The following is a 24916-nucleotide window of genomic DNA, read 5'->3' on the forward strand; positions in this document are numbered from 1 at the left end:
TCAGAGACTGTTTACCCCAGAGACCTCCGGTCCCAAAAGGTGTTCCATGAAGGCTCCAAACTACTCTGGTACTGGAAATTCTTTGAAGACTTCCAGTTCTTCAAAACACCATGGTACCAGTCATACCTTGATACTGAAACCAACCCAGGTACTATTAAAGCATGATAGATCTAGCAGAGGCTCCAAGCACTCTACTTCACAGAAGCCTGTGCCATCTTCAGATTCTTCAGTGCTGGTATCTGAGTATCCCAGATGTTGATACCCGTAGAAGAGAGGCTATCTTCATCCTTGGTACCAGTCTCATCTAACAGGAATGTGTCTCGCATGTCAGTGCCGTCAGTATCTGCCCCATCTTCCAAGCTGAGATCACAGAAGCAGGTAATTCTCTTGGTACCAACACCAATTTTTGCAGAGCCTTTATCTATTTTGGCTCATTTACACTTGGTACTGCAAGAATTTAGATATTCTAGAGCCTTGGTCATATAAGACAAGCCATAATCCCTCTTGTTAATGGGTTCCAAGTGTTTGTCTTCACCAAGATCCACTTGGTCTCCAAGACAATATCTTTCACTGATATATCATAGATCTCCAGTACCAATTGCAACAGACAGGCAGTTGCATTTGCTTCAGGTGTCCTCTCCACCTTTGGACTAAATCAAGGATGATTCCTCAGACTTCCCAATCTCTGTATAGGGATCCCCTGACTGTTCTACAAGAGACATTCCTCCATCTTTCTATCCTGCAGGGAAATCTCAGAGGACAGATAATCTTATGCCCCTCTTTACCTGCATGTCCAACATTGCATCCTCCCTCCTTTGCCTTATGGTCAACCTCAGTGGCCATACTGGAACCTCTGGGCTGTCTGCTATCACCAGTTCTTGAAGCCTCCCAGCTTCTCCCATGGAGATGGTTTAGGGACACTCTGCCCTGTCCTCACTCCCTCCTTAAAAGCCTCAGAAGGAGTCTTTTGAAGACCATGAAGCTAGAGCAGACAAGGAGGTGACATCACAAACTAATATTTCATAAACCTCATCAAACAAGGCCATAGTGCCACTTTCACCATCTCTTGCTGAATACTTTAAGCAGTTTTAGGAATTGATTAAATGTATTTCTGAATCATTATAGATTCTGCCAGAAGAGGTTCAGGAGTCCCAACATAAGTTTTTTGACTTTTTATGTACATCAACTTCTGGCAAAGAGGCTCTACCAGTGAATGAAACAAAACTGGACCCTAACAAAACCATCTGGCAAACTCCAGCCACTGCATACCTGCTTGCAAATGGGAGGACAAAAAATATTGCATACTGGTGAAAAATTCAGAATTCGTATTCATTCACCCAGGCAGTGAGCATAACACACAACATCAGATGAAGTCAACACACTCTGTCAAGGAACAAAAGCATCTTGACCTATTTGGACTTGAGCTACTTGTCAGTGACTCTACAATTACCAAGTCCTGATGGCAAAATACGACTACATCAATTATGATAAATTCAACAATTGTATTGATCACATCCCAGTAGAACACACTCACTCCATCTCTACTGCAGTCGTTATGCATAGAACACCGGGCTACAACTGTTTAGCTTTTCTAGGGAGGTCCAAAATACTGTAGTGGATCTTCCTTTCTGTGAGCTTAAGCTCTTTTCTCAAATGGACCTCTTCTCACTTGAAAAGATTCCAGGACCATGCTCGTAAGTAAGAGAAATTTAGTAAGTTGTACTCGGCATAGAGAGCTCATCTGGTTCAATACTCTTTCTCCCATAGATCCACCGAACCACCTAAAAGAAACCTAGCTATCAAAAGAAGACTATCCACTGTGACTATTGTAACCTTCATTACCTAGCAGTCCTTGTCCTCCAAACATCAATAGAATGGTGCAGCTTAAGATTCCGATCTGCCTCCCTCCCTTTGAAAACTGATTCTCCCATTTCCAACCAGCCTGGGACCAAATCATATCCAGCAAGTGGGTTTTGGAAGCCATAACACTGAGTTATTTCATTCAGTTCACCTCCATCCTCACCTTCCCCATCCCTTTTCAGGGACCCTTCTCACAAGCACCTGCTGAGACAGGAAGTCCAACTCTCTCCTACGTATAGGGGCCATAGAAACAGTTTCAGCTAAACACAGAGGGAAAGGTTTGAATTCCAAGTTTTTATTCTGGTCCCATAAAAGAACAGAGGATGGAGACCAATATTAGCTCTTTGGCTCCTAAACACCTTCAGGAAATCACAAAAATTCAGGATGGTGACTCTCAGCTATAATTCCATTGTTAGATTCTGGGAATTGATTCTTAGCCCTCAATCTTCCATGTTTCAATTCACCCCTCTGACAGGAGGCTTCTTCGCTTTCTAGTCAGCAAGTTTCTTTCAGTATGAAGTATTCCCTTTTGATCTTTCCTCTGCTCCAAGAGTGTCTTCAAACATCATAGCAGTGGTAGCTGCTCATTTGCGTTATCTGGGAATAATAGTCTTCCCTTACTTTGGTTGCTGACAAAACTCAGTGTCTCTGCCATCCATCTGATAACGTCTGTCTTCCATAGATTAGGATTTCAACTCAGTATTGACAAGTTCACCTTGACTCTGGTTTAGCAAATAGATTTCATAGGGGCTTCTTTGAATTACATAACAGCCAGAGCTTATCTTCTGAGGGGCAGATTTATAACTCTAATAAACCTAATTTCCAAGTTGCAAGTAGGTCCCCAGACTTCAGCAAGAAATTGTCTTCCTATGTTAGTTCTTATGGCAGCATGTATTTTTGTAATACACTACACCAGATTATGCCTTCGCTCCTTTCAAGGATGTCTCAAACAGTCTATATTCTGAACATACAGTCTAGACAAGCTCCTGTGATTCCCTCACAATGAATTGGACTGACTCAGTGGATGGAAGGACCCCTCTAAAGTCTGTGCAGGAGTCCCATTCTTTCCGTTTCCTCCCACTGTCAGTATAACATCAGATGCATCCCTTCTGGGATGGGCAGTGCACCTAGGGGATCTTACTAAGTGAGGGCAAGTGGTCTGCCCAAGAATCTTTTCTACACATTAACATTCTGGAACTGAGAGTAGTCAGGAATGCCTGTATCTACTTCCTTCCTTTAATCAAGCACAAGTCTATCAAAATCATAACAATATGCCCTGCTTGTTTTACATCAGTGGGGAAGTGAGATCCCCTTTTCTTTGGGCTGAAGCCATAAAGCCATGGAACTGGCACACAGGCAGTCACATCCTGATGTCAACATCTTACCTACTAGGCATACAGAACACCAGAGTTGACAATCTCAGCAGGCATTTCTCCCAAGATTACAAGAGGGAACTGGACTCGAACTCTCCATTGTGTCTTTCTAACATTCAGTGTCCAAGAAGTGGCTCTCTTTTCTACCAGAGTCATTTTAGTTGTACCAACTTGGCCCAGACAGGTCTGGTACCCTTACCTGATTTGCCTCTCTTCTTGTTCACCTGTTCCCTATGTGCTGTGCCAGGACCCTGGCTGCTGTCTTCAGCCCAGCTCCTCGGTGATTCTTGGGGATAGAGACTTCCTCTTCTACAGAAGTACAGCAGAAAGACATCTATGAAAAATGCTTACCTTCAGAAGTGGAAGAGATTTCATCATTCCTGTGTTTGATGACAGACTTTTTCTGTTTACTCTTCCCTTTCTGCTGTCCTTGACTATCTGTTGGAATAAAATAAATCAGATCTTGTCATGGTTCCGTCATGGTTCACTTGGTGGCTATGACAGCCTTTCATTTGTCCATGCAGGTTTTTCAGTTTTTGCTCACTTCACGATGACAACATTTCTCAAAGGACTGCTGAATTTTTTCTTATGCAGATTAAGGAAGCCACCCCCAGTATGGGGTGGGAACTTGGTCCTTAACTGTCTAATGAAGCCGCCTTTTGCACTTCTGGCTACCTGTGCACTACTCCACCTGTCTATGAAGTCAGCCTTCCTGGTAGCCATCACTTCTGCCTGAAGGGTTGGATAAATGGGTGTTCTAAAGGCAGACCTCCCCACTCACCATGTTCTTCAGGGACAAAGTTTCATTACAACCACATCCTAGATTTCTACCTAAAGTTTCTTCTGAATTCCTTATTAACCAGGTTTTCACCTGGCATGGCTTTTGAAAGAAAACTGGACCAGAAAGGAAGCAGCCTTACATTCTTTAGATGTCAGAAGGACACTGACGTTCTATTTAGATAGAACCAAGCATTTCAGAAAGGGTACGTCCATACTACCCGCCGGATCGGCGGGTAGCAATTGACTTCTCGGAGTTCGATATATCGCGGCTCATCTAGATGCGATATATCGAACTCCGAACGCACTCCCGTCGACTCCGGAACTCCACCACCGCGAACGGCAGTGGCGGAGTCGACGGGGGAACCGCGGACTTCGATCCCGTGCCGTGAGGACGGGTAAGTACTTCGAACTAAGGTAGTTCGACTAGCGTAGCTGAAGTTGCATACCTTAGTTCGACCCCCCCCCCCAGTGTAGACCAGGCCGAAGTCTCCTAGACTTTTTGTGTCAGTTGCTGACAGATTCAGAAGATCTGCAGTTACACTTTGAGAGTCTTCAGGATGAATTATCTCTTAAGACAATGTTCAGTCTCCTTCTAGGGTGATAGCCCATTCCACAAGGTCCCAGTCTACTTCTGTGGCTTTCATTTAACGATATTCTGGTCATTGACGTTTCAGAGCCATAACTTGGACCTCAGTACATACCTTTTTCCAAACATTATGCTCTGATTCATTCTTCTAAAGCAAATGCTGTGGTTGGCAATGCAGTCTTCAGTGTTACATTCATCTCCATCAAGGGATACTGCTTGGGAGTTACCTGAAGTGGAGCACACATAGGCCTGCTCTACACTGTGGTGGGGGGACGGAGCTAAGATACGTCGACTTCAGCTACAAGAATAGCATAGCTGAAGTTGTGTATCTTAGATCGACTTAATCACTTTTTTTCGCGTCTTTGCAGCACAGGATCGACGGCCACCACTCCCACGTCGACCCCGCTTCCGCCTATCGCCATGGTGGAGTTCCTGAGTCGATGGCAGAGCAATTGGGGATCGATTTCTCCACGTCTACATTAGACGCGATAAATCGATCCCCAATAGATCGATCACTATCCGCCGATCCGGCGGGTAGTGTAGATGTACCCTTAGGGACACTACTTGTAGAAGGAGAAGTTACTCACCTTGTGCAGTAACTGGAGTTTTTAAGATGTGTATCCCTGTGGGTGCTCCTCAATCAGCTAGAGATCAATAAAGATCAGTTCCCAAGCCATTATGGACAGAGACCCTTTATACTACTGCAAGTGATCTAAAGTTATATTTAGCTTTGTTTTTCTATGCTGCTTTTCTAGGTTTAAAAGAGATGTAGAGGCTGACAGGCTTAGCCCATCCGTAACTCTATATAAAGTCTGAGTTGGATCAATCTTGGAATATCCACCTTTTTACTTCCAGTGAAAAATAACCACCTTTGGAATAGAGGAGACTTCAAGAATAGTTATCCTTTCTTTTATGTCTGTATCTTTCATTTCTTCTTCATTCTTGTAGAATTTTCAATTGAGACTCTCTTTTTTTGGTTAAACTTTAAGATGACATAAGAATGGCCATACTGGGTCAGACCAAAGGTCTATCTAGCCCTGTATCCTGTCTTCCGACAGTGACCAATGCCAGGTGCCCCAGAGGGAATGAACAGAACTGGTAATCACCAAGTGATCCGTCCCCTGTGCCCATTCCTAGCTTCTGGCAAACAAAGGCTAGGGACACCTAGCTAACTGCTCATTTTCTAAACACTAGTTTTAGAGCTGGGGGTGGGGAGCAGCTTGAAGATACACACGCATATATTTATATATAATTTTAAATTGAACATTTAACAACTGTATATTTAAGCAGAGACTGCTTTTATTGCTGGATAATGTTGATAGGTGACTTTTCTCCTCCAAGCTTATAAAAGTACTTTACTTTTTGGGGAGTGGGGTGTTTTGTTTTTTTTTGTTTTGTTTTTTATTTTACTAATTTCCATTAATCCTGACTGCATCCATCAAGTAAACAATACATTTTGTGGTGCTACCTGTAAAACTTAGTTTGAGCATTTGTCTCCATTAACAAGACTCCTTGTATAAAAGGAAAAAGTCAACCTATATTTTTCTTTCACGTGTGTGACTGGAGGCTGTTAATGAGGTAACTCTCTCACATGGAGGAATGTACAGACAAAGCTATCAGAGTTGGTTTTCTAATTAGAATTGCTATAAGACAGCACAATAAAAGTACAGCAAACTTTGTTTTGCCTTTTGTTAGGGAAACTGCTTGGATTGATGTTCAGTTAGAGATTTTGTAAAGCAAGCAGAGTCTTTTTTAATTTTATTTGATGTAATGAAACAGTAAATCCCTAATAGAACGTTGTTGTTATCTTAAGGTTTTCCTCGTAGCGGCAGCATGGATGTAATTCTATCTAAAGAAACAGATCATGGGAAGAGTGCCAATATGACTAACTTTGATGATCTGGGACGAGATAGTTTGGGTGACATGTTCTCTCCAGTCAGAGATGGTAAGTTGTTAATATTGAAACTTGTAAGATTAGTTACAATGCAGATGGGGGGGGGGGAAACGAGGAGTCTTTGGGGCACCTTAGAGACTAACAAATGTATTTGGGCATAAGCTTTCGTGGGCTAGAACCCACTTAATCAGATGTATGAAGTAATAGCACAGGAGCAGGTACAAGTACATGAAAGGATGGGGTTGCTTTACCAAGTCTTGGGTCAGTCTAACGAGATAAATCAATTAACAGCAGGATACCAAGGGAGGAAAAATAACTTTTGAAGTGGTAGGAGAGTGGCTCATTACAAACAGTTGACAAGAAGGTACCTGCTCCTGTATTTTTTATTTCATACATCTGATGAAGTGAATTCTAGCCCACGAAAACTTATGCCCAAATTTGTTAGTCTCTAAGATGCCACAAGGGCTCCTCGTTTTTTTTTGCTGATACAGACTAACATGGCTACCACTGAAACCTGTCACAATGCAGATGAATTCTTGCTGTGCTCTGTCTGGCATCATATTGTGCAATACTTCTCCTTACAACAAGGCTCAGAGAGCTTAATGCTTTTAGTCTTGCACATATTGCACAGGATCCTATCTTTTTGCAGGCTTTGGAAAACTAGGATTTTTAATTTTTTTTTTTTTAAGTAGGCAGACAACAAACTTTCATCAGAGCAGTTGTAAAAATGCAAGAGTTGGCTGTAAGAAAACATCAGTGTCGAGTATCAATAAAAATACTGCCACTGTGGTCATTTGAATACTTATTGTCCGAGATGGGCCTATCGTGCACAGTCCAGATCCAAAGTTCTGGGATCCTAGTTACATCTCAGACTCTTTCCCTGTGATGTATTTTTAAAACTTATTAGAAGCAAAAGTATGAAATAGACTAACATGATGCTCAAATACCCAGAAGGCAAATTAATAAGAAAACAATCAGAGGCATTATTTTTATTGATTTCTAGGAGCTTATGTTGATGGAGAAGTTAGTGTAGTGCGTCTGCTTTCACCTTTGGGCTCTGATCCTGAAAGCACATGCACTAATGTGGATCTCTGCACCTGTGTGCAATCCTATTGGAAGTCATGAATCTGAATAAATAGAGCCCTACAAGTCTGCGGACCACTTTTGGGGATCGCAGATCAGATGCGGATACAAATTTTGTATCTAGAGCCCTGCAAGTCTGCGGATATCTGCTTTTATCTGTGGACCATTTCTGCGGATCGGATGCAGATACAAACTCTCTGTATCCGTACAGTGCTCTATGTATGAGTGCAAGAGTTCAGAATACAGAAGCTGTTCCTGTTTCATCATTCAGTTAATTGCTTATTATTAAAATACTGTGTTGATGTAGAATACTGACACAGATTCAGTCTATGCAAGTTTTAAATTAATCTTTATTTTTGTCAATATTTTGTAGATGTTGCAGTTTACAAAACAAATGATGATCTTCCAGGAAAAGGAGATGGTAAGCATTTTTGCAGTGCATTTCTGTTTACTGTCAAGGCTAAAAACAAAACAAAAGCCTGGTTAGCCATGGCATTATGCCAGTTTTATGCTGATATGATTCCATTGAAACCAAACCATCCATGCAGTCAAACATCAGTGGAACTGCACTGGTATAAAATGGACGTAATAATATCAGGGCCCAATATGTATAATGTTTGGTGTGCAGTATAACAGCAAATCATAACTGTTTTAAGAAAAGCATTCCTGTAGGTAATCAGTAGTGCAGGATATGGGTTTTCTCTCCATGTTCGCTTGTTTATGTGTTAATGAATACTTCAGTTAAGCCAGAAAAACCTTTTTCTTTTCTCTTTCCCTTTCAGGTTTGGATTTTCAGCCCTACTTTCCTGGTTTGGATTTCCTCCCCCAATTCAACACTGTGTTTCCCATAAAAAGAAACACAGTAGGTGCTTGCATGCAAGGGACACGTTCTAGCCCATTACATGCATTTGTGGGCTCTCCTATTAAAGAAGAAGAAGAGCATCCAAATCAAGATGCTGAAGCTACAAAAATAAATATTGGAAAACAGGAATCTAGAGAACCCTTGAAACAGGTACTCTATGCTAATTCCTCTCATAAGTGATTGTTTTTTGTTTTGTTTTTAAGTGTCTGCCTGTTGCCTTTTACCCGCAATAAATACATTTATTGGGAATTTGCCAAAAAAATGTTCCAGGTAACGTGTACTAAAAGGACTGCAAAATAACCCTTAGATGTCACAATAACCTTGCAGTATCTCTGTCTTACTCCAGTTTAGACCATTCAGACATTTAAAGAGATCAAGAATCAGACTTAAAATGAATCACTTTTGAGGAGTCTCTTGTGGCCTTGAGCAACATGATATGAGTTTACATTGTTTTTAAAAAAGTCCTTGACATTATAATACATTGAAACCAATGAAGACAAGCTATACTACCATGCAGAATATTCTTAATTTCTGAATATTAGGGAGCTATTATTTCTTGACTTAGAAAGCATTTTCCACAAAACTCATAGGACCTAGAAAGGGGAAAGGTGTCCTTTCTTTTGTGGTGGTCTCTGCTTACTCCTCTTTATGAAATCTGCTTCCACTTCTGTTGCTGTTGAGATTCAGGAACTCTCTCTAGAAAGCAATGCTTGCAGCACTGAACCTTTACAGCTGAATTTACAAAAGGCCCACGTCACTCCAGTTCTTTTCTTTCTGTAGGTAGCTCTGAGTATGAGCTGGTTATGAGGCTGATTTTTTGAGTCTCAAGAATCTGTTGTTGTTATGGGTCCTCTGTTAGTGCCAGAATCTACCCAGATAACAGAGATGTGGTACTAAGCCAGCACCTGCCAATCATCTTCCATTGGAACAAACCATAGCAAGTTTTCCCTCAATGTCAGGGTTTTCTTAGCTTTGGAAAAGTCTGTTGTAGCACAAGACTTTTGGGCACAGTCCCCTGAGTTTCCAGCAGGTTCTCTATCTGAGGATGTTTCAGGCATGTCCTCATGAACAAAGGTAAGAAAAACTGAGAGGTCTTCAGTGCCAGAGATCTTGGCACTATCCTGGAAAGGGAATAAACACATGAGCCCAAGAATTGTTTGGCCAAACTACCTCCAAGAGCACTGTTGAGTCTGAAGGTTCTTTTGGCTTTTCTTGTATTGCTAACTCCCTGTTTTTCTGCAATTGTGGCTCATATGGGTCCTGTAGCACCATTACCAGAACATATGGCTTTGCTACTGGCTAGAGGAGATAGTTCTACTCTCTTAAAAAGAGAAGAGAACTAATTAATCTGCCATATTTTTTCTGCTGAAAAGAAAATATTGCATTAGTCATGAACAGTGTCTATTTCCTTCTACAATGGTAAATAGATACTGGGTTTTACCATTCTAATACTAATGCAAAGCCAAGTTTTTGAGGTCAGCTTCAAGGATATGCTGTAAATATTTGTATTTAAATTTTAGTTTGCATTAGTCACTAGAGTTGGTTGGAAATTCTTTGTCTAAACACTTTTGTTAAAAAATGCCAACTCAGCAAACCAATTTTTCTCCCCAGAAACTTTGTTAGGAACGTTTCAGAGAGGAGTATCTGTGTAATCTGATGTTTAGGCCACTCCTGATCTGGAGCAGGTCTCCTACATCCCAGGGGAGTTCCCTAGCCGTTAGGCTGAGTATTCTGGGATTGGTGCTCTCATTTCTGTGAAAAATGTCAAAAGGTCTCAATTTTGTTCTGATGTGGAACAAAAGCAAATTCCAAAATCTCAAAATTTTGGGGGAAATGGAATCATTGTTTTCTAGCAGACCTATTTGTTCCAGCTTTCCAAACACAAAAATACATAAGAGGCAATGTAGATCTTAAAATGTAAACAGTCATTAAGTACAACTGAAGTGTTACAATTATTACTGTTTTTAATTTGACTTACAAGCTTTCAAAATTGAGCTCATCGAATGCTGAGTCTGGACATTCAAATACTCCACCTTTGCCCACTGTAATCAAGACTCCGGAAGCAAATGAGAGGCTAGGGAAGAATATTCAGGCACTCTTGATGTCCGATTCACCAGTAAATGGTACTACCTCAGCAAGTAAGTGTATGGAAGTTGTCTGGTTTGACAAGTGATTATTGTGTGTTTATAATACCTAATGTGAAAACTGTCACAGAAGTGACTTTAGCATTAAAACTGAATTAAAGGGCAAGTAACTGTGAATAATTTTTTTTATAGCGTACTAAGTATAACTTGAGCTGCTTATATGTAGGATAAAATAATCAAAAGCATCTAAGGGCTTGTCTACATGAACACTTGGTTTGTGGCAAGCTTGGGTGTAAATATAACCCGCTGAACATTAAGTGTCTCTCTGTGGACCCTGCTGCCGTGCCCTTAAAGTTCCCTTATGCATTTTGGTCTACTCCCTTTTCAAAGTCGGGTACCTGAAAGTGCACTAGGGAACTTTTAGTGTGCAGCAGACTTACACTTCAGCTTGCAGCAAACTAAGTGTCTGTGTAAACACTCCCAAATGACTTGGGAGCCTAAAGGCCAGATCTACAAAGGTATTTAGCTGGTTAAAGATGCAGGTAGGTACCTCGTAGGATTTTCCAGAGCGCCTGAATTAGACATATATCTCAAGTGGTTTTTTAAATCCCACTAAGCACCTAGCCACATCATTAGTACTTCTGTAGATCTAGCCCTTAGGCTCTCAAGTCACTTAATCTTGTGGGTGAAATATTCAAAAACATAGACTAATAGAAATATAGAGCTGGAAGGACCCCCATAGATTATCTAATCCAGTACCCTGCACGGAGGCAGGACTAAGTATTATCTTTTGTTGTCGGTTGGTTGTTTTGTCTAACTTGTTCTTAAAAACCTTCAGTGATGGAGATTTCACAGCCTCCCTGGGTAATTTTGTTCCAGTACTTAACTACCCTGACAGTTTTTCTGATGTGTAACCTAAATCTCCCTTCTTGTATTTTAAGACCATTGCTTCTTTTCCTGTCCTCAGTGGATAAGGAGAACAATTTATCACTCTCCTGTATATAACAACCTTATATGTACTTGAAGAATATTATGTCCCCCCTCAGTCTTCTCCAGATTAAACAAACTCAGGGTCTTTCCTCAAAGGTCATGTTTTCTAGACCTTTACTCATTATTGTTACCCCCCCCCCCTGGACTTTTTCCTGTTTATTCACATCTTTCCTGAAGTGTGATGCCCAGCACTAGACACAGTACTCCAGTTGAGGCCTTTTCAGTGCTGAGTAGAGTAGAACAACTACTTCTTATGTCTTGCTTACAATACTCCTGCTAATATATCCCAGAATGATGTTTGCTCTTTTTTTTTCCCCCCCTCCAACAGTATTACATTGTTGACTCGTTTAGTTTGTGATCCATCTCTCAAGACAGATGCCTTGTGGAGTAACAGAAGTTTTCTTTTAGTCTCCTTCTCCATATTCACTCTAATACTCTTCATTTTTCTTCTGTAGCTCCAAAGATAACTTCCTCTGTCACTGCGGGAGTTGCCAGTTCATTATCTGAAAAAATAGTAGACACCATTGGAAGTAATAGACCAAATGCACCATTGACATCAGTTCAAATTCATTTCATTCAAAATATGATACAGGAAACACTAGATGATTTCAGGTAAAGTATGTTCATGCAATGTTTGGAATATTTCATTGACTTAATTTTTTTTTCAATTGACTTTTGTAACTTCATATGAAGCGTTTAATACAAACTCTGGATGGCAAAACAAATCATTCAGTTTTGTATAATCAGAATTCAGCTTTTCAACTAAAGTACGGTAAACATGCTGTAGATTTTTTTCATTGGTCATCAACCTGTCTAACTAATATTAGGGTTTCTGTTAGGACTGTCAAGCAATTAAAAAAATTAATTGTGATTAATCGCGCTGTTAATAATAGAATACTATTTATTTAAATATTTTTGGATGTTTTCAACATTTTCAATAGATTGATTTCAATTACAATACAGAATACAACTGCTCACTTTATATTTATTTTTTATTACAAATATTTGCACTATAAAAAAACAAGAAATAGTATTTTTCAGTTCACCTAATACAAGTACTGTAGTGCAATCTCTTCATCATGAAAGTTGAACTTACAAATGCAGAATTATGTACAAAAAACTGCATTCAAAAATAAAACAATGTAAAATTTTAGAGCCTGCAAGTCCGCTCAGTCCTACTTCTTGTTCAGCCAATCGCTCAGACAAATAAGTTTGTTTACATTTGCAGGAGATAATGCTGCCAGCTTCTTGTATACAACGTCACGTGAAAGTAAGAACAAGCATTCTCGTGGCACTGTTATAGCTGGTGTCACAAGATATTTACATGCCAGATGGGCTAAAGATTTATATGTTCCTTCATGCTTCAACCACCATTCCAGGGGACATGCATCTAGGGTTGCCAACTTTCTAATCACACAAAACTGAACACCCTAGCCCTGCCCCTTCCCTGAGGCCCCGCCCCCCCCACTGACTACATTCCCCCTCCCTTGGTGGCTCGGTCTCTCCCTCACTCACTTTCACTGGGCAAGGGGATTGGGGTGCGGGAGGTGGATCCAGGCTGGGAGGTAGGGTGAGGGATTCGGAGTATGGGAGGGGGCTGCGGTTTTAACAGGGGGTTGGGGTGCAGGAGGGGGTGTGGGGTTCCAGCTGGGGGTGCTGGCTCTGGGTTGGGGCTGTGGATCAGGAGTTTGGGGTGCAGGAGGGGGCTCCAGGTTTGGGGGGCCTCAGGGCTGGGGCTGGGGCTCAGAGCTGGGAAGCGGGCTTACCGCAGGTTGCTCCTGGTCAGCAGCACAGCAAGGCTAAGGCCGCTCCCTGCCTGTCCTGGCTCTGCACTACTCTCTGAAAGCAGCCAGCAGATCCAACTCCTAGGTGGGGGGGTCAGAAGGCACTGCATGCTGCTCTTGCCCGCAATCATCGTCCCCACAGCTCCCATTGGCTGTGGTTTCTGGCCAATGGGAGTGCAGAGCTGGTGCTCGGGGCGGGGGCAGCACGCTGAACCCTCTGCCCCCCCCCTCCGCCTAGGAGCTGGACCTGCTGGCCGCTTCCGGGGCGCAGCACAGAGCCAGGACAGGTAGGGACTAGCTTGTCTTAGCACTGCCAACCGGTTTTGAAGTCCACTTAGTCCTACTTCTTGTTCAGCCAATTGCTAAGATAAACGAACTTGTTTATATTTTGCTGGCATAGCTATGTCAGGAAGGGGTGTGGTTTTTCAAACCCCTAACCCACATACCTATGCTGGCAAAACTTTGTAGTGTAGACTTGCCCCAGTAACTTTATGAAGTTGTGTAGTTGTGTAGGGTTTTAACAATACCTGACTGAGTTAAAAGGGAGAGAGAGTGGTTTTAGATGCCTAAAGGGTCTCAAATTAGCTGTGACAGATAGTTTAGCTAAGGATTTAGCCACACGTGGAAATATTCCAAAATATCTATTGCTGAATAATTATTATAGATTGGTCCCTCAATACTCCAAGTCTGGTTCAATTGTACTTACAGTGTTTGATCACTCATTGCCGGGAGTTCTCAGGGTTCTGGAGGGATTAATTTAGGGCTTGTCTACATCTGAGAATTTACCAAAATAGCTATTTTGGAATAATTATTCAGAGATAGTTATTTTGGTATAAGCCCCCATGGGACTACTTATTCCAGACTGTGAAAGTGCCTTTGTAAATTGGAAGAAGCCACTTTTATTCCTGAATAAGAGTATCCACATGGGGACTTATCCCAAAATAACTCTTCAATGATTATTCTGAAATAGCTATTTTGGTAAATTCTCAGGTGTAGACAAGACCTAATTTAATTCCTCCAGATCTCCAATGGGTTTTTTGTTCTTCTGAGAACTTCTATCAGTGAGTGATCAATGGTAGAGTTGCACCAGACATGTGCAAAGAAGGACTATTGAGGGACCAAACTATGATGTGATGGGGTTTTTTGTTTTTGTTTTTTTTTAATTTGCATCTCAAAATTTTTGGATTGTTGTTGTGTGGAGTGTCTGTATCCCCCACTTTTTCTCCCATTTTCTTTTACAAACTTGGGTCTAACTTGTTGTGCAGGATCACCTCAGGTCTTCCTTATTCTTTTCAGCCGGCACCAGCATTCTTATGTTTGTGTTGGCTTTGGTTTTCTCTCCTCCACAGTCCCACTCCTTGGACTGAGTTCTACTTCTTTCCAGCCACCCATCCCTGAAAATGAGCCCTGTCTGGTGTTGATTTTTATTTTTTTAAACAGACCTTTTGTGTGTTAAATTATTTTTTTTCCATAGCATTCCCTAACGTCGAAGGTGTGTGTGTGTGTGTGTGTATGTTATATCTTCCTACTGTATTTTCCACTGCATGCATCTGATGAAGTGGGTTTTAGCCCATGAAAGCTTATGCCCAAATAAATTTGTTAGTCTCTAAGTTGCCACAAGTACTCCTCGTTCTTTTTGCTGATGCAGACTAACACGGCTACAGCTCTGAAACAGGTTATTTTGTGGGTCTTTCAAAAGTCGTTGTATATTATTTCTATAGGCTGTTTATGCAAACAGAGATGTGGCACTGGTTTCTATTTTCGAAAAAATTGCAATCCAATTATATAGGTGGAAATTAATAATTTCACACAATTTTACTCTAACTAGAAATGTTGTAAATTGTTTTGGTTCTTGATAGTCTTTTTGTCTTTCTCATATGTAGACAACATTGTATAATAGTTCTCTTTTTTGTTCAAAACGTGTTCTGATGTCTCACAATAGCTTTGCTATGATGTGACAGAACTATTGGAATGCTACTAGCAAAAACTATTTATACTATGACACTGATTACTTCTTTGTGTCGTAGTATCATTCCACCTACTCCAGAAGTGCCTCTCTCTCTCTCTCTCTTTTATAAGTATTTCAAGAGAAAATACCATAGCTTCTTATGTTTATAACCTCCAGGATTTAATCAAGAAATATAATAAAAATGTATATTTTTTCCCCTCTTGGGTGTCTTCTTGTCTTTCCCTTTCTTGTCTGTCTTAAGAACCCCCAGTTCTTAAGAAAAAGGTTCAGCTTCCTCTTCTGTGACACTAGGGAAGTCATCCCTAGAATGAAGAAAACCAAAGCAAAACCTTTTAGTTCCTTATCAAATAAACCACTGAGCATGGAAGGAAATTGAGGCCAGGCGGCTAATGGTGGAAGCTCATTGTGTGACAGGAGGAATAGGTTTGAGTGAGGAGAGAAAGGGGTAGATATTCCCTGGTGGAGGGAAGGGATGTGGTGTCCCAAAATGAGGGAAAGAGAGTGTGTCACTGTTTGGGTGGGGAGTACCTGCCATTCTTGTTACAGCCACTACATTTTTAGCAACAGCACAACCTAATGGTATATATTACCTCCTATGTGTCTGATAGATTTTTATTTCTGCATCTTTTAAAAGGCTCTGAAAGTAGGAGTCTGTGGAGGGCACTTAGTTTGTGGAAGCCAAGGGTTTGAATCTCCTACAACTAGCTTTTAATACAATTTTGTTTGAACATTTCATTGCCAAAGGGAAAAAAAAATGAAAAAACGGGGGGAAATCAAAGAGAAATAGCAAATCTATAATTGTCTGTGAAACAAGTCTAATATATTTGCATGTATATTGCGACCCAGCTCCCACTGAGTTAGTTTTAGATTATTGATATTTATAGTGGGAGAGAAGCAGTCTTAGGCAATGACCCAAAAGTTTTGCCCCTTTCATTGTAGATGTATTCATCGGCTCTTAGAGAGGGTACAGAACTCTTTGGTCAGTTCCTGAGATTGGCATGTGTGCACTTGTGATCCAAATCTTTGGATCTTTAGAGGAGTCTCTGCCTCTAGAGAACACCAATTAAAACAAAATTCTCTCTTACCATTCTTCCAACCTACTCCACTGTATCCTCCTAATGTATTTATAATTGTAGTTGAATAAAATATAAGGGCCATATTCTTTTGCACTTTCAGACTTTGAAATGAAATGTGATTAGTTGTTTGTGTAACAGGGAAAAAAACCACCCAGAGTAGCATCAATTGGAATAGCAGAAGCACATTGTGATGTTACTTCCCAGGCTCAGGTTTGGAAATGATTTTAGGGATAGCACTCCTCAAACAGGTAGAGATTAGTCAGAATCCCTTTGTACCTTCACTGGTGATGCTCAAGTCTTGTTGAGTTTATAGAGCTTTTTTGTGTGGAAACATTTGTTGCATACTTAAGACTGTGGAATGTTTTGCACGTAATGTCTTTATTTATGAAAAATACATAATATCCTCTCCAAAATTACAGCACTTATTGGGTACATGTTTTCTGAGAATTTATAGATAAATCTATTAGTTTGAGTTAATTTTAACTTAAATGGATCTTTTAAGACATTTAGCATTTGATGTCACTCTCTTTTGTCTTTAATGATTTTAATAACTAATGCAGAATCAAGCTTCCTATATAGTTGATTCCTATATGCAGCATTAGAAGACTTTAAAAAAAATAATAATGGCCATTTTTGCTGGTTTTCTTTTTTTATGATTAAGGCTTATTTCAGCAAAGGTTGAGAATTGTTTTACTACAGAGAATCTCACAAATAACTGCTCTCTTTGAAAATGGCTGCCATCTCCAATTGTTTTCAATGGAACTAAGGCTGCAGGCTGCCCTTAATAACGATGGCCATTGACTCCATTTACTTGCTTTGCACAGTGCAAATCTTTGCTTTCTGACAGCACAGAGGGTTCTATGTTGCCAGAGAGCAGCTTGGCATCAGTTCTATTGTGAACAAGAAGAGGTGGCCATTTTGAAAGAGGACAGTTCTTTGAATGATTTCTCCTAACAAGAGGATCATTATTCCTCTGCTCCTGTAATGTGCATTCATGAAAATAGTGGCAAAAATTACAATAATCTTAACTGCCTTTCAGAAGCTACCCGTTGATTCATGTCCCTTCAACAGAGGGAATACTTGTGTGCATGCAGGGGAATTTGGGGGGATCAGAAGGTGAAATTGGGGGGTGGCGGCATGTGTGCAGGGGACTATGGAGGATGAGGGTTTGGGGAAAATGGGGTGTACATGCTGGCTGTTTGTGCTGCTCTGACAATGCAAAGCATCTGCAAAGTATGTTTAATTGGCCAGTGTGTTCTCGCTGCTTTGAATCTGCCTCTAAAGATACTGCATATTTTCAAAGCATTAGCAATATTACATGTTACATCCTCTGAGTTGTTTGTTTTGTGTTTTTTATCTATGAATTTTTTAATTAAAGAAAAGAGTTTCTCTGGAAATTTAAGATGAAGCTCATCAGTTCACTATGAATGGCAGATCCCTTTAAAGAGCCGATGTTTAAGGAGTGCCCATTTGTAAAATACATTTTCTTGCATCAAACCTAAGGTTCATCAGCTGGGGCCTTGATTGGGAGACTCTGCTCTGATCCATACTTTATGGAGTAGGCTAAGAGTTTTTAGGACAAATTCTAAGTCAGAATAAATTGTGAGCCCTTACTCAAAATCCCAGACTCTGGATGCCTCAAAGTTTGGTGCCAAGAGATCCTGACTGTTGAGGTGGGTTGAATGATGTGGAAGGCTGTTGCCTCGGACTCCCTTTTGAGTATTCTTCAAGGACTAGAAATTCAGAGAGGAAAGATGATGGAATTACACCAGTCCTCCCCAGAATCCATTTCACCTCCAAGTAAACTAAAAATAGTGGATTCATTATGGTGCCAGTACTGAGATTCTCAGGTTGCCAAGTGCAAAATTCTCATTTGAGGGACTTCTCTGTGCTGGGAGGTAGAGCCCAATGCCAAAGATTAAGAACCTTTCCAGTTAAAGATCTGTACTGACACTACTCAGAAGGGTTGTGGGGGAGGGGGGTTACTTGCCAGTAAAAGGAGACCTTCAAATACATCATCAGTACAGATTCATATTCCCCACTCTCTTGGAGTTTACTATAGATTCTTAGGAAATGAGAACAAAGAGGTCATGCCTTCTTACATCATTTGACCTGAAATGTGTTGTGGCAAAGTCTGCATGGCCCATCCTAATCACTGTTCCAGACCATAATGCAGTGTGGAGGTACCTTCCAAAAGTGTGGACCTGTACTGAAAATCTTCTTCTTTAATTCCAATTACAGGCGAATGACTTTCATTTATTGAGCATCATCGTTGTGCGTCGTATTGTGTGACTGAAGGAGGCTTTTCTCCTCCAACAAAGTTAACATTCAAATTGAACACTAAAAATACAGTACAAATCTAAGATAAACCTATGATGCATCAGATGAAAAAGGCCAATCTTTTTGGATCACTGACTAAAAGTAAAAATGTATTTCTATTGGCATTCCTGATCCTGTTAGCAAAAAGAGGACAAGCTCTCAAATGTTCTGCATTGTTCTGCTCTTAAAATCCTTTTTCAAGGACTATGAACAAGGATTCATATAATCACTGAATGAACTGTTCTTGCAGAAACTTGAGAGTAGTAAGAGACATGGGCCATCCTGAATGATTTATTACAATTCTACTTGTCTTTCTGCACCAGTTAGGAGTGGGGATAGTCATTGTCCTTACTCCTGTGTCCAGGATAGCCCATAGTGTTATAAGAAAGTTGGTTTTGTGTTTTTTTGTGTGTGTGTGTGTTTGTTGGGGAGTAGAGGAAAACTAATGTCTTTATGGAATTGATAAGAAAGGTATCATTTGGGACTTTTTATACTTTATTTCCCCAGAGAAGCATGCCATCGAGACATTGTGAATTTGCAAGTGGAGATGATTAAACAATTCCATATGCAGTTGGTATGTACAAAGAACAGTATGAAAATGTGTATAAGTAATGCTGAAGTGTGCCTGCTGCTTTACAGACAAAACTGAAAGCTAGATGCATGCCTTACAACCTAAATAGAAAACCTACAGAGAAGGGATAGGAAACACCTACATATTAATATATGTATTAATCTGTTTCAAGCTGAACAACTGAACTGTTGAAATCTAGTAGACTACCAAAAGGCAAATTAAATTAACCAATAATTTTTTGATACATGCGATACCAACAAGAGAAATTGACTAGCATTGGTTTCTCTTCTTTCTCTCTCCCTCCCTTTTATAGGCTCTGCTGAATGCTAGGAGAAGCAGACCGATTTTTATGTTCTCAGCTAGTGCTAACTATACAGTATAACACAGAACATTGCTCCATATGGTGATGGTCTTCCTACTTAATATCCTAAAACAAAATCAAATTACTTGATTTTTATGTTCTTAAACTATTTATTTCTTACCTTGTCCATATTCATATGGAGAGAGAGCACTGGACTAGGACTCATGAGATTACCATTGACTCTGAACTACTATAGTGCAAACACTAAAAAGAATTCACATTAACTATATTTTTATTGAGTTTACATGGGCTCAGCTCGAAATGACTCTGACCTCTAGTCTGACTTTATTGGTTTTGCTGTGAGCAGAGGGGGAAACAGTGTTTCCATTAATGAGGGAGGAAGGTAAGTCTGAGAGGGAATGTGTCTCTGCCTTCACCTCTTCTCCAGTGTTTCTCCTCCAATTTGGAGTTTGAAGGAAACTCATCTGTTTAATGGCTCCCTTAACAGAGGATAGGATGGTCAATCAGGCTTTGAGGCCGCCTTTCATGTGGGAGAAGGGAGGATTGAACTTGGAGAAGTCAGCGTCTCTCCCCCTTATCTTTTGAAGAGGAAGAAAGGGATTGTTTTCGCCAACACCAGCAACGTTTTGTCTGGTGTTTGGAGTCATGGACAAAAAGAAACTCCCTAACCATGGGGGAGAGACTCCACTTGTGATCATGTGAGAGTGGGTGTCATACAGGAAAACTGTATGTAGGTGGGAACATCTTTATACTGGAGCAGGGTGGGAAGACAGAGCAACTTGGAGTGTGGAGCACATGATGATGATTTTATTTTAGATGCTCAAGGGAGTATTTGTTTGAGATGTCAGCATAGCCCTGACGATCTTACTCTGTTAGGCTAGATCCAGCTAACGGATTCATGTGAGCAAATATCTGGGCACGTGTGAAGCCCCAGTGACTGCCATGGATCTTGGCACAGGCACAGTAAATTGCAAGATTGGGGCCTTTACTTTCATTTATTGGCTCCAATAAATTAAAGTAAAAAAACAGACTAGGAGGAGAAAAAGAGAGAGGAAGGACAAGGGTAAAACTAAATAAATATTGTTAGTTACCTTGGAAACAGAATTTACTTTTAACAACCATTACAGTAGGACACTATATCTGCATTAGTTGTTGCTGTGATAATTATAGCATCTGAGTGCTGATTAAGATCCTGGAACTTGTAGAACATACTCATTAAAACAAAACTATGATGCAAAATATAATTTGAAATCATCCAACATTACAAATCTTGGGTTTTATAACAAAAATGAGAAGAAAATTCACTCAGTATCTTTGGGTTTTTTGCTTGTGGTTTGGTAGTTTTAAGCAGAAGAATCAGCTAGCAACTGAATGGGTTGTTTACAATCTGAAATGGAGTAAGGAAATACCTTACGAAATTGAAAGTCTTTCATCTGTTCTTTTTCAAGTTTAAGCTAATCTATAAATTTATTTTAAGATTTTTCTGCTATTTGGCCTACATAAAAGAAATTTTTAGTATCCAGCATTGGTCATTCTTCTTTTAGTGGAAATTGAAAAATATATATTCCCCTTCTTAAAACTGGGACAAAAGCGTACTTTTGATAAAATATTCATTAAAGAATAAGGAATTAATGACGGAAGTGCTGTACACCAAGGAAAAAAACCCTCATGTTAATAACTTATCAAAAGTTTTGGGGTTTTTTAAATTTCTTTGTGAAAAAGATACAGTATCTTCTCAGGTTGTTATTTATATTAATTTTCATCTGTTCAAACGAGGAAACTGTAGAGAACAAAATTTGAAAAGTAAACTTTAGCTGTTAAAAGGGTTTTTCTCTCTTCTCTAGAATGAAATGCATGCCTTGCTTGGAAGATACTCTGTAAATGAAAGCTTAGTAGCTGAAATTGAGAGACTACGAGAGGAAAACAAAAGACTAAGGACCCACTTCTGAAAGGTCCACACCAAGCTTATTTTCTTGGCATGAACATAATGAATTTTGTACTTTAACCTTCAAGATGTCATCTGCCGAACACTGAAGTCGTGTATGAAGACCAGTATTGTTTTCTTGAACTCGGAAAACCTCTTCTTTTAAATAAATGTTATAAGACACAATACTTAACTGTAAAATTTTTAACAGAGATAAATCTGCACTAATAACCTCTGTAAAGAATGTGTTCGTATCTTTATGGTAAACTGACTTGAAATACATGTGTTGTCTAACAGGATAAGTATTTTATCAGAGCTTTAGCTGTCCATGAAGTGCCTTTTATAAATGAAAAGGAAACAGGACAAATGTATTTTCCATAAGAATTTTTTATATATACCTACTGTCAGAACTGTGTAGACTGACGCATTATTTTACACTTTTGTCAGCAGCAGTTTATTTTAGCTTCAGTATTTCGACTATTTTTGTGAAAAACTATATTGTTTTCAGTATAATATTTGGAGTTTTGTTTCTGCATAGCTGGGAAAAACAGGGAATCTACTAGTAATTATTTGATTAACGTGCAGTTATAGATAACTCAAAACTTTTTCTATATGGAGCAAAACTTGGGTTCAGTCTTGGAAATATTAATGAATATGATATCATCCTCTTGCTTGTGGGTTTTTTAAAATGTTTTTTATGAGAAATGTGTGCTCTTCTGCCACTGATTCTTCCTCTCCCATTGCTCCTCTCCCCCTTCCCCCCGCTTATAAATGTTAAATTTTAGGATGAGTTTTTGTTAAAATTTAGTTGTGTAAACTAGAATCCTTTCACTTACATAAGTATGAATATTTACATAATTTAATGGCATATTGAGTAACTTACCCAGTTTCATTGAATATAACTTATAGCCTTTGAAATGTTCTGTGTGAACACACTTAACCAGTAGTACTGTTTACCACTACTGTAACTTTCTTTTGGCCATGCTGAATACCAAATTAATTCATTTGTCTTAGCTATAAGCTAACATGGCTGCATGTGTGACGCCAGTACTGACTGTTAGTTCAGCAGTATAACACTGCCAGGCCTATTCGTGCAGTCCTTAGTGAGGCAAAATATCTGAAGTGAAATCCTGGCCCCTTTGAAGTCAATGGGAGTTTTGTCACTGACTTCATTGGGGCCAGGGTTTCGCCCACAGTCTCACCAGTGAAAGTGTTGCCTCAGCAAGGGCTGATTAGGCTCTGCTACAAGTGCCTTTTGCAGATGATGATCTGAAGATCTTAAGATACCCACAACCATTACATGATGTTCCAGTTGAAAAGAAGATTTCAAAAAAGAAAATACTGAGAACACAGAGTTCATTAGCTACAACATGTAACGTTTATCTCCAGCATGACATTCTTCCAATAAATGAAAAAGCCATGACAAAACACTGTCTGTCACTTTACTTAAAATAATACATTGCAAAGTATGAAACATGCAAGAAAACTATTTGAATCTTGTCACCATCTTTAACGTGATTTTTTTAAAAGAGGGAAGCATAAGGGAGTGGCTCCTGTATTTTTTTACAAGCTAATTACTTATTTTTTTCTTGTAAAAAATTGAATAATATTGGTGTAACCTTCAACATTATGATCAGGACTTGAATATCAGTTTGTAGTTTATTGCTACCATGTTCAAAAGAGCTTTTAAAAAGTGTTTCTATATTGAGTTGAATTCAAGGAAGCAGAATAAATTAAACTTATTTTTAGTAATTTAATGCAAATGTACAGATAACAGTATTTTGTAAAACTTTTGTAAGTTTATAGAATGAGTAAGCAATTTCTGACACTCAAATTACAAGCCACAAACTTGTGGAAAAAGATGGTGGTTAAAAGTATGGCAAATCTTTCACAGTTCTACAGCATGCATTGTTAAGCTGATGTAGCACCCAAACATGCCCAGACTCTGTTCCCAAGGCTTTCACACCAGAATGGCCATAAAATAGCAGGGAGTTGAAAGAGCATCCTAAGTATTTGTCTGCAGATGTCACCAAGACTTCTACTTTTTGATTTCAGAACCTTAGGTAAGCTTTTGAACAAAGGACATCGCAACAACAGTGATTGAAGGAAGAAAAGGTTTTGACCTTTTGTCCTGGGGCTTGTTTCCTTATCTCAAGATTTATGTGGCACTGGTGACTGGTAGAGACACTCCAGCAATCCTGATAGCCCCTAGGGGGGCAAATAGCATGTTTTACTTGTACACAGATCTGAACTGTATTTTAAAATAAAATTGTTTATTTTAACTCTTAGAACAAAGCACTTGTGGTAACAGTTTTTTTGAATAATGATGCAGAAGTGTGTCTGAGTCAGGAAGAAGACTGCAAACTAGGGACGGGCCACGTCTTATGGAAGATTCTCAGCTCCAGAAGTCTCATTGAATCCCACCTTGGAATCCCTTGTTGAGTCTAGCTTTGCAGTATCTCCCTCTACTTTTGAATGTGGCAGCCATCTAAAGGAAGTGGTGTTATGGAAATGTTCCATTTATGCCATGTGATTCTGGAGTAATAGATATATCTGACTTGGAAATGAGTATGATTATGACAGGATCGGTGGCCGTTGCTGAAGAGCACTTTCAAATAAATGTTTTTGAGAAAGGCAGAGTGCATGTTCTCTACCCCCGTTCTCAGGTACTGGTGAGTCTGGGATCCTGGACTCTCCTCCCTCCTGTGCAGTCATTTCCTGGACTCGTATACGCTTCCTCTTTCCTCCCTCTTTGAAAAATAAACAGTTTAATTTTTTCCCTTGTCTTGGTTTATAGCAAGATAGGAAATACTCATCCTAAAATCTATCTGGGAACCTGGATTCTGGAATTTGACCTATATATAATCAGGCCTCTATATAATATATATGCATTTTTAAAATGAGCTTGGTGTCAGGCTGATTTTTTTTTTGACAGTGCTAAGAAATGTGATAGTCTTTTAAGAAGATTTTTACTTAAAGGCAGGATCATTGATTAAATATATTTGACACCTGTTAAGATGCAAACCAGTACTATTTTTCCAAGAGGCTGTCCACTATATTTTAAGGTTAATATTTCTCAGAATATTTGAACTGTAGCATGTACTTCATGATCATTTGTTGGATGTTTGGGGAAAAGAAGGTGAACATTCAGTTTGGGGCCAAACGTATGTTTATACTACATTAATCTAAAATATTTTTGTTTCAATAATAGCATGAAATAGAATTTCATCTTTTCAGGAATAAAAATTGTTAGATGATGATGATATTTTGTTGTTAAGAATAATCAGTACTAAGCAGCTATTGATGGTAGACCTGTATCAGAGGGGTAGCCGTGTTAGTCTGGATCTGTAAAAGCAGCAAAGAGTCCTGTGGCACCTTATAGACTAACAGATGTATTGGAGCATGAGCTTTTGTGGGTGAATACCCACTTTCTCAGATG

The 24916-nt window shown here is 39.6% G+C and overlaps 1 protein-coding gene across 2 annotated transcripts in view; it reads left to right on the forward strand.

Annotated features, from left to right (window-relative positions):
- Positions 1–24282, forward strand: part of NEDD1 (NEDD1 gamma-tubulin ring complex targeting factor) — a 56738-nt gene extending 32456 nt beyond the window's left edge. For both annotated transcript variants that reach the window (XM_044991113.1, XM_044991118.1), the window contains exons 9-15: positions 6413–6544; positions 7950–7997; positions 8359–8588; positions 10420–10576; positions 11968–12124; positions 19168–19234; positions 21398–24282. In XM_044991113.1, the coding sequence (XP_044847048.1) occupies positions 6413–6544; positions 7950–7997; positions 8359–8588; positions 10420–10576; positions 11968–12124; positions 19168–19234; positions 21398–21502 (896 nt within the window). In that variant the 3' untranslated portion in view covers positions 21503–24282. The remainder of the gene's footprint in view (positions 1–6412; positions 6545–7949; positions 7998–8358; positions 8589–10419; positions 10577–11967; positions 12125–19167; positions 19235–21397) is intronic.
- Positions 24283–24916: the final 634 nt, after the last annotated feature.

This window comes from Mauremys mutica, chromosome 1, assembly GCF_020497125.1.
Source record: "Mauremys mutica isolate MM-2020 ecotype Southern chromosome 1, ASM2049712v1, whole genome shotgun sequence".
Classification (NCBI taxonomy): Eukaryota; Metazoa; Chordata; order Testudines; family Geoemydidae; genus Mauremys; species Mauremys mutica.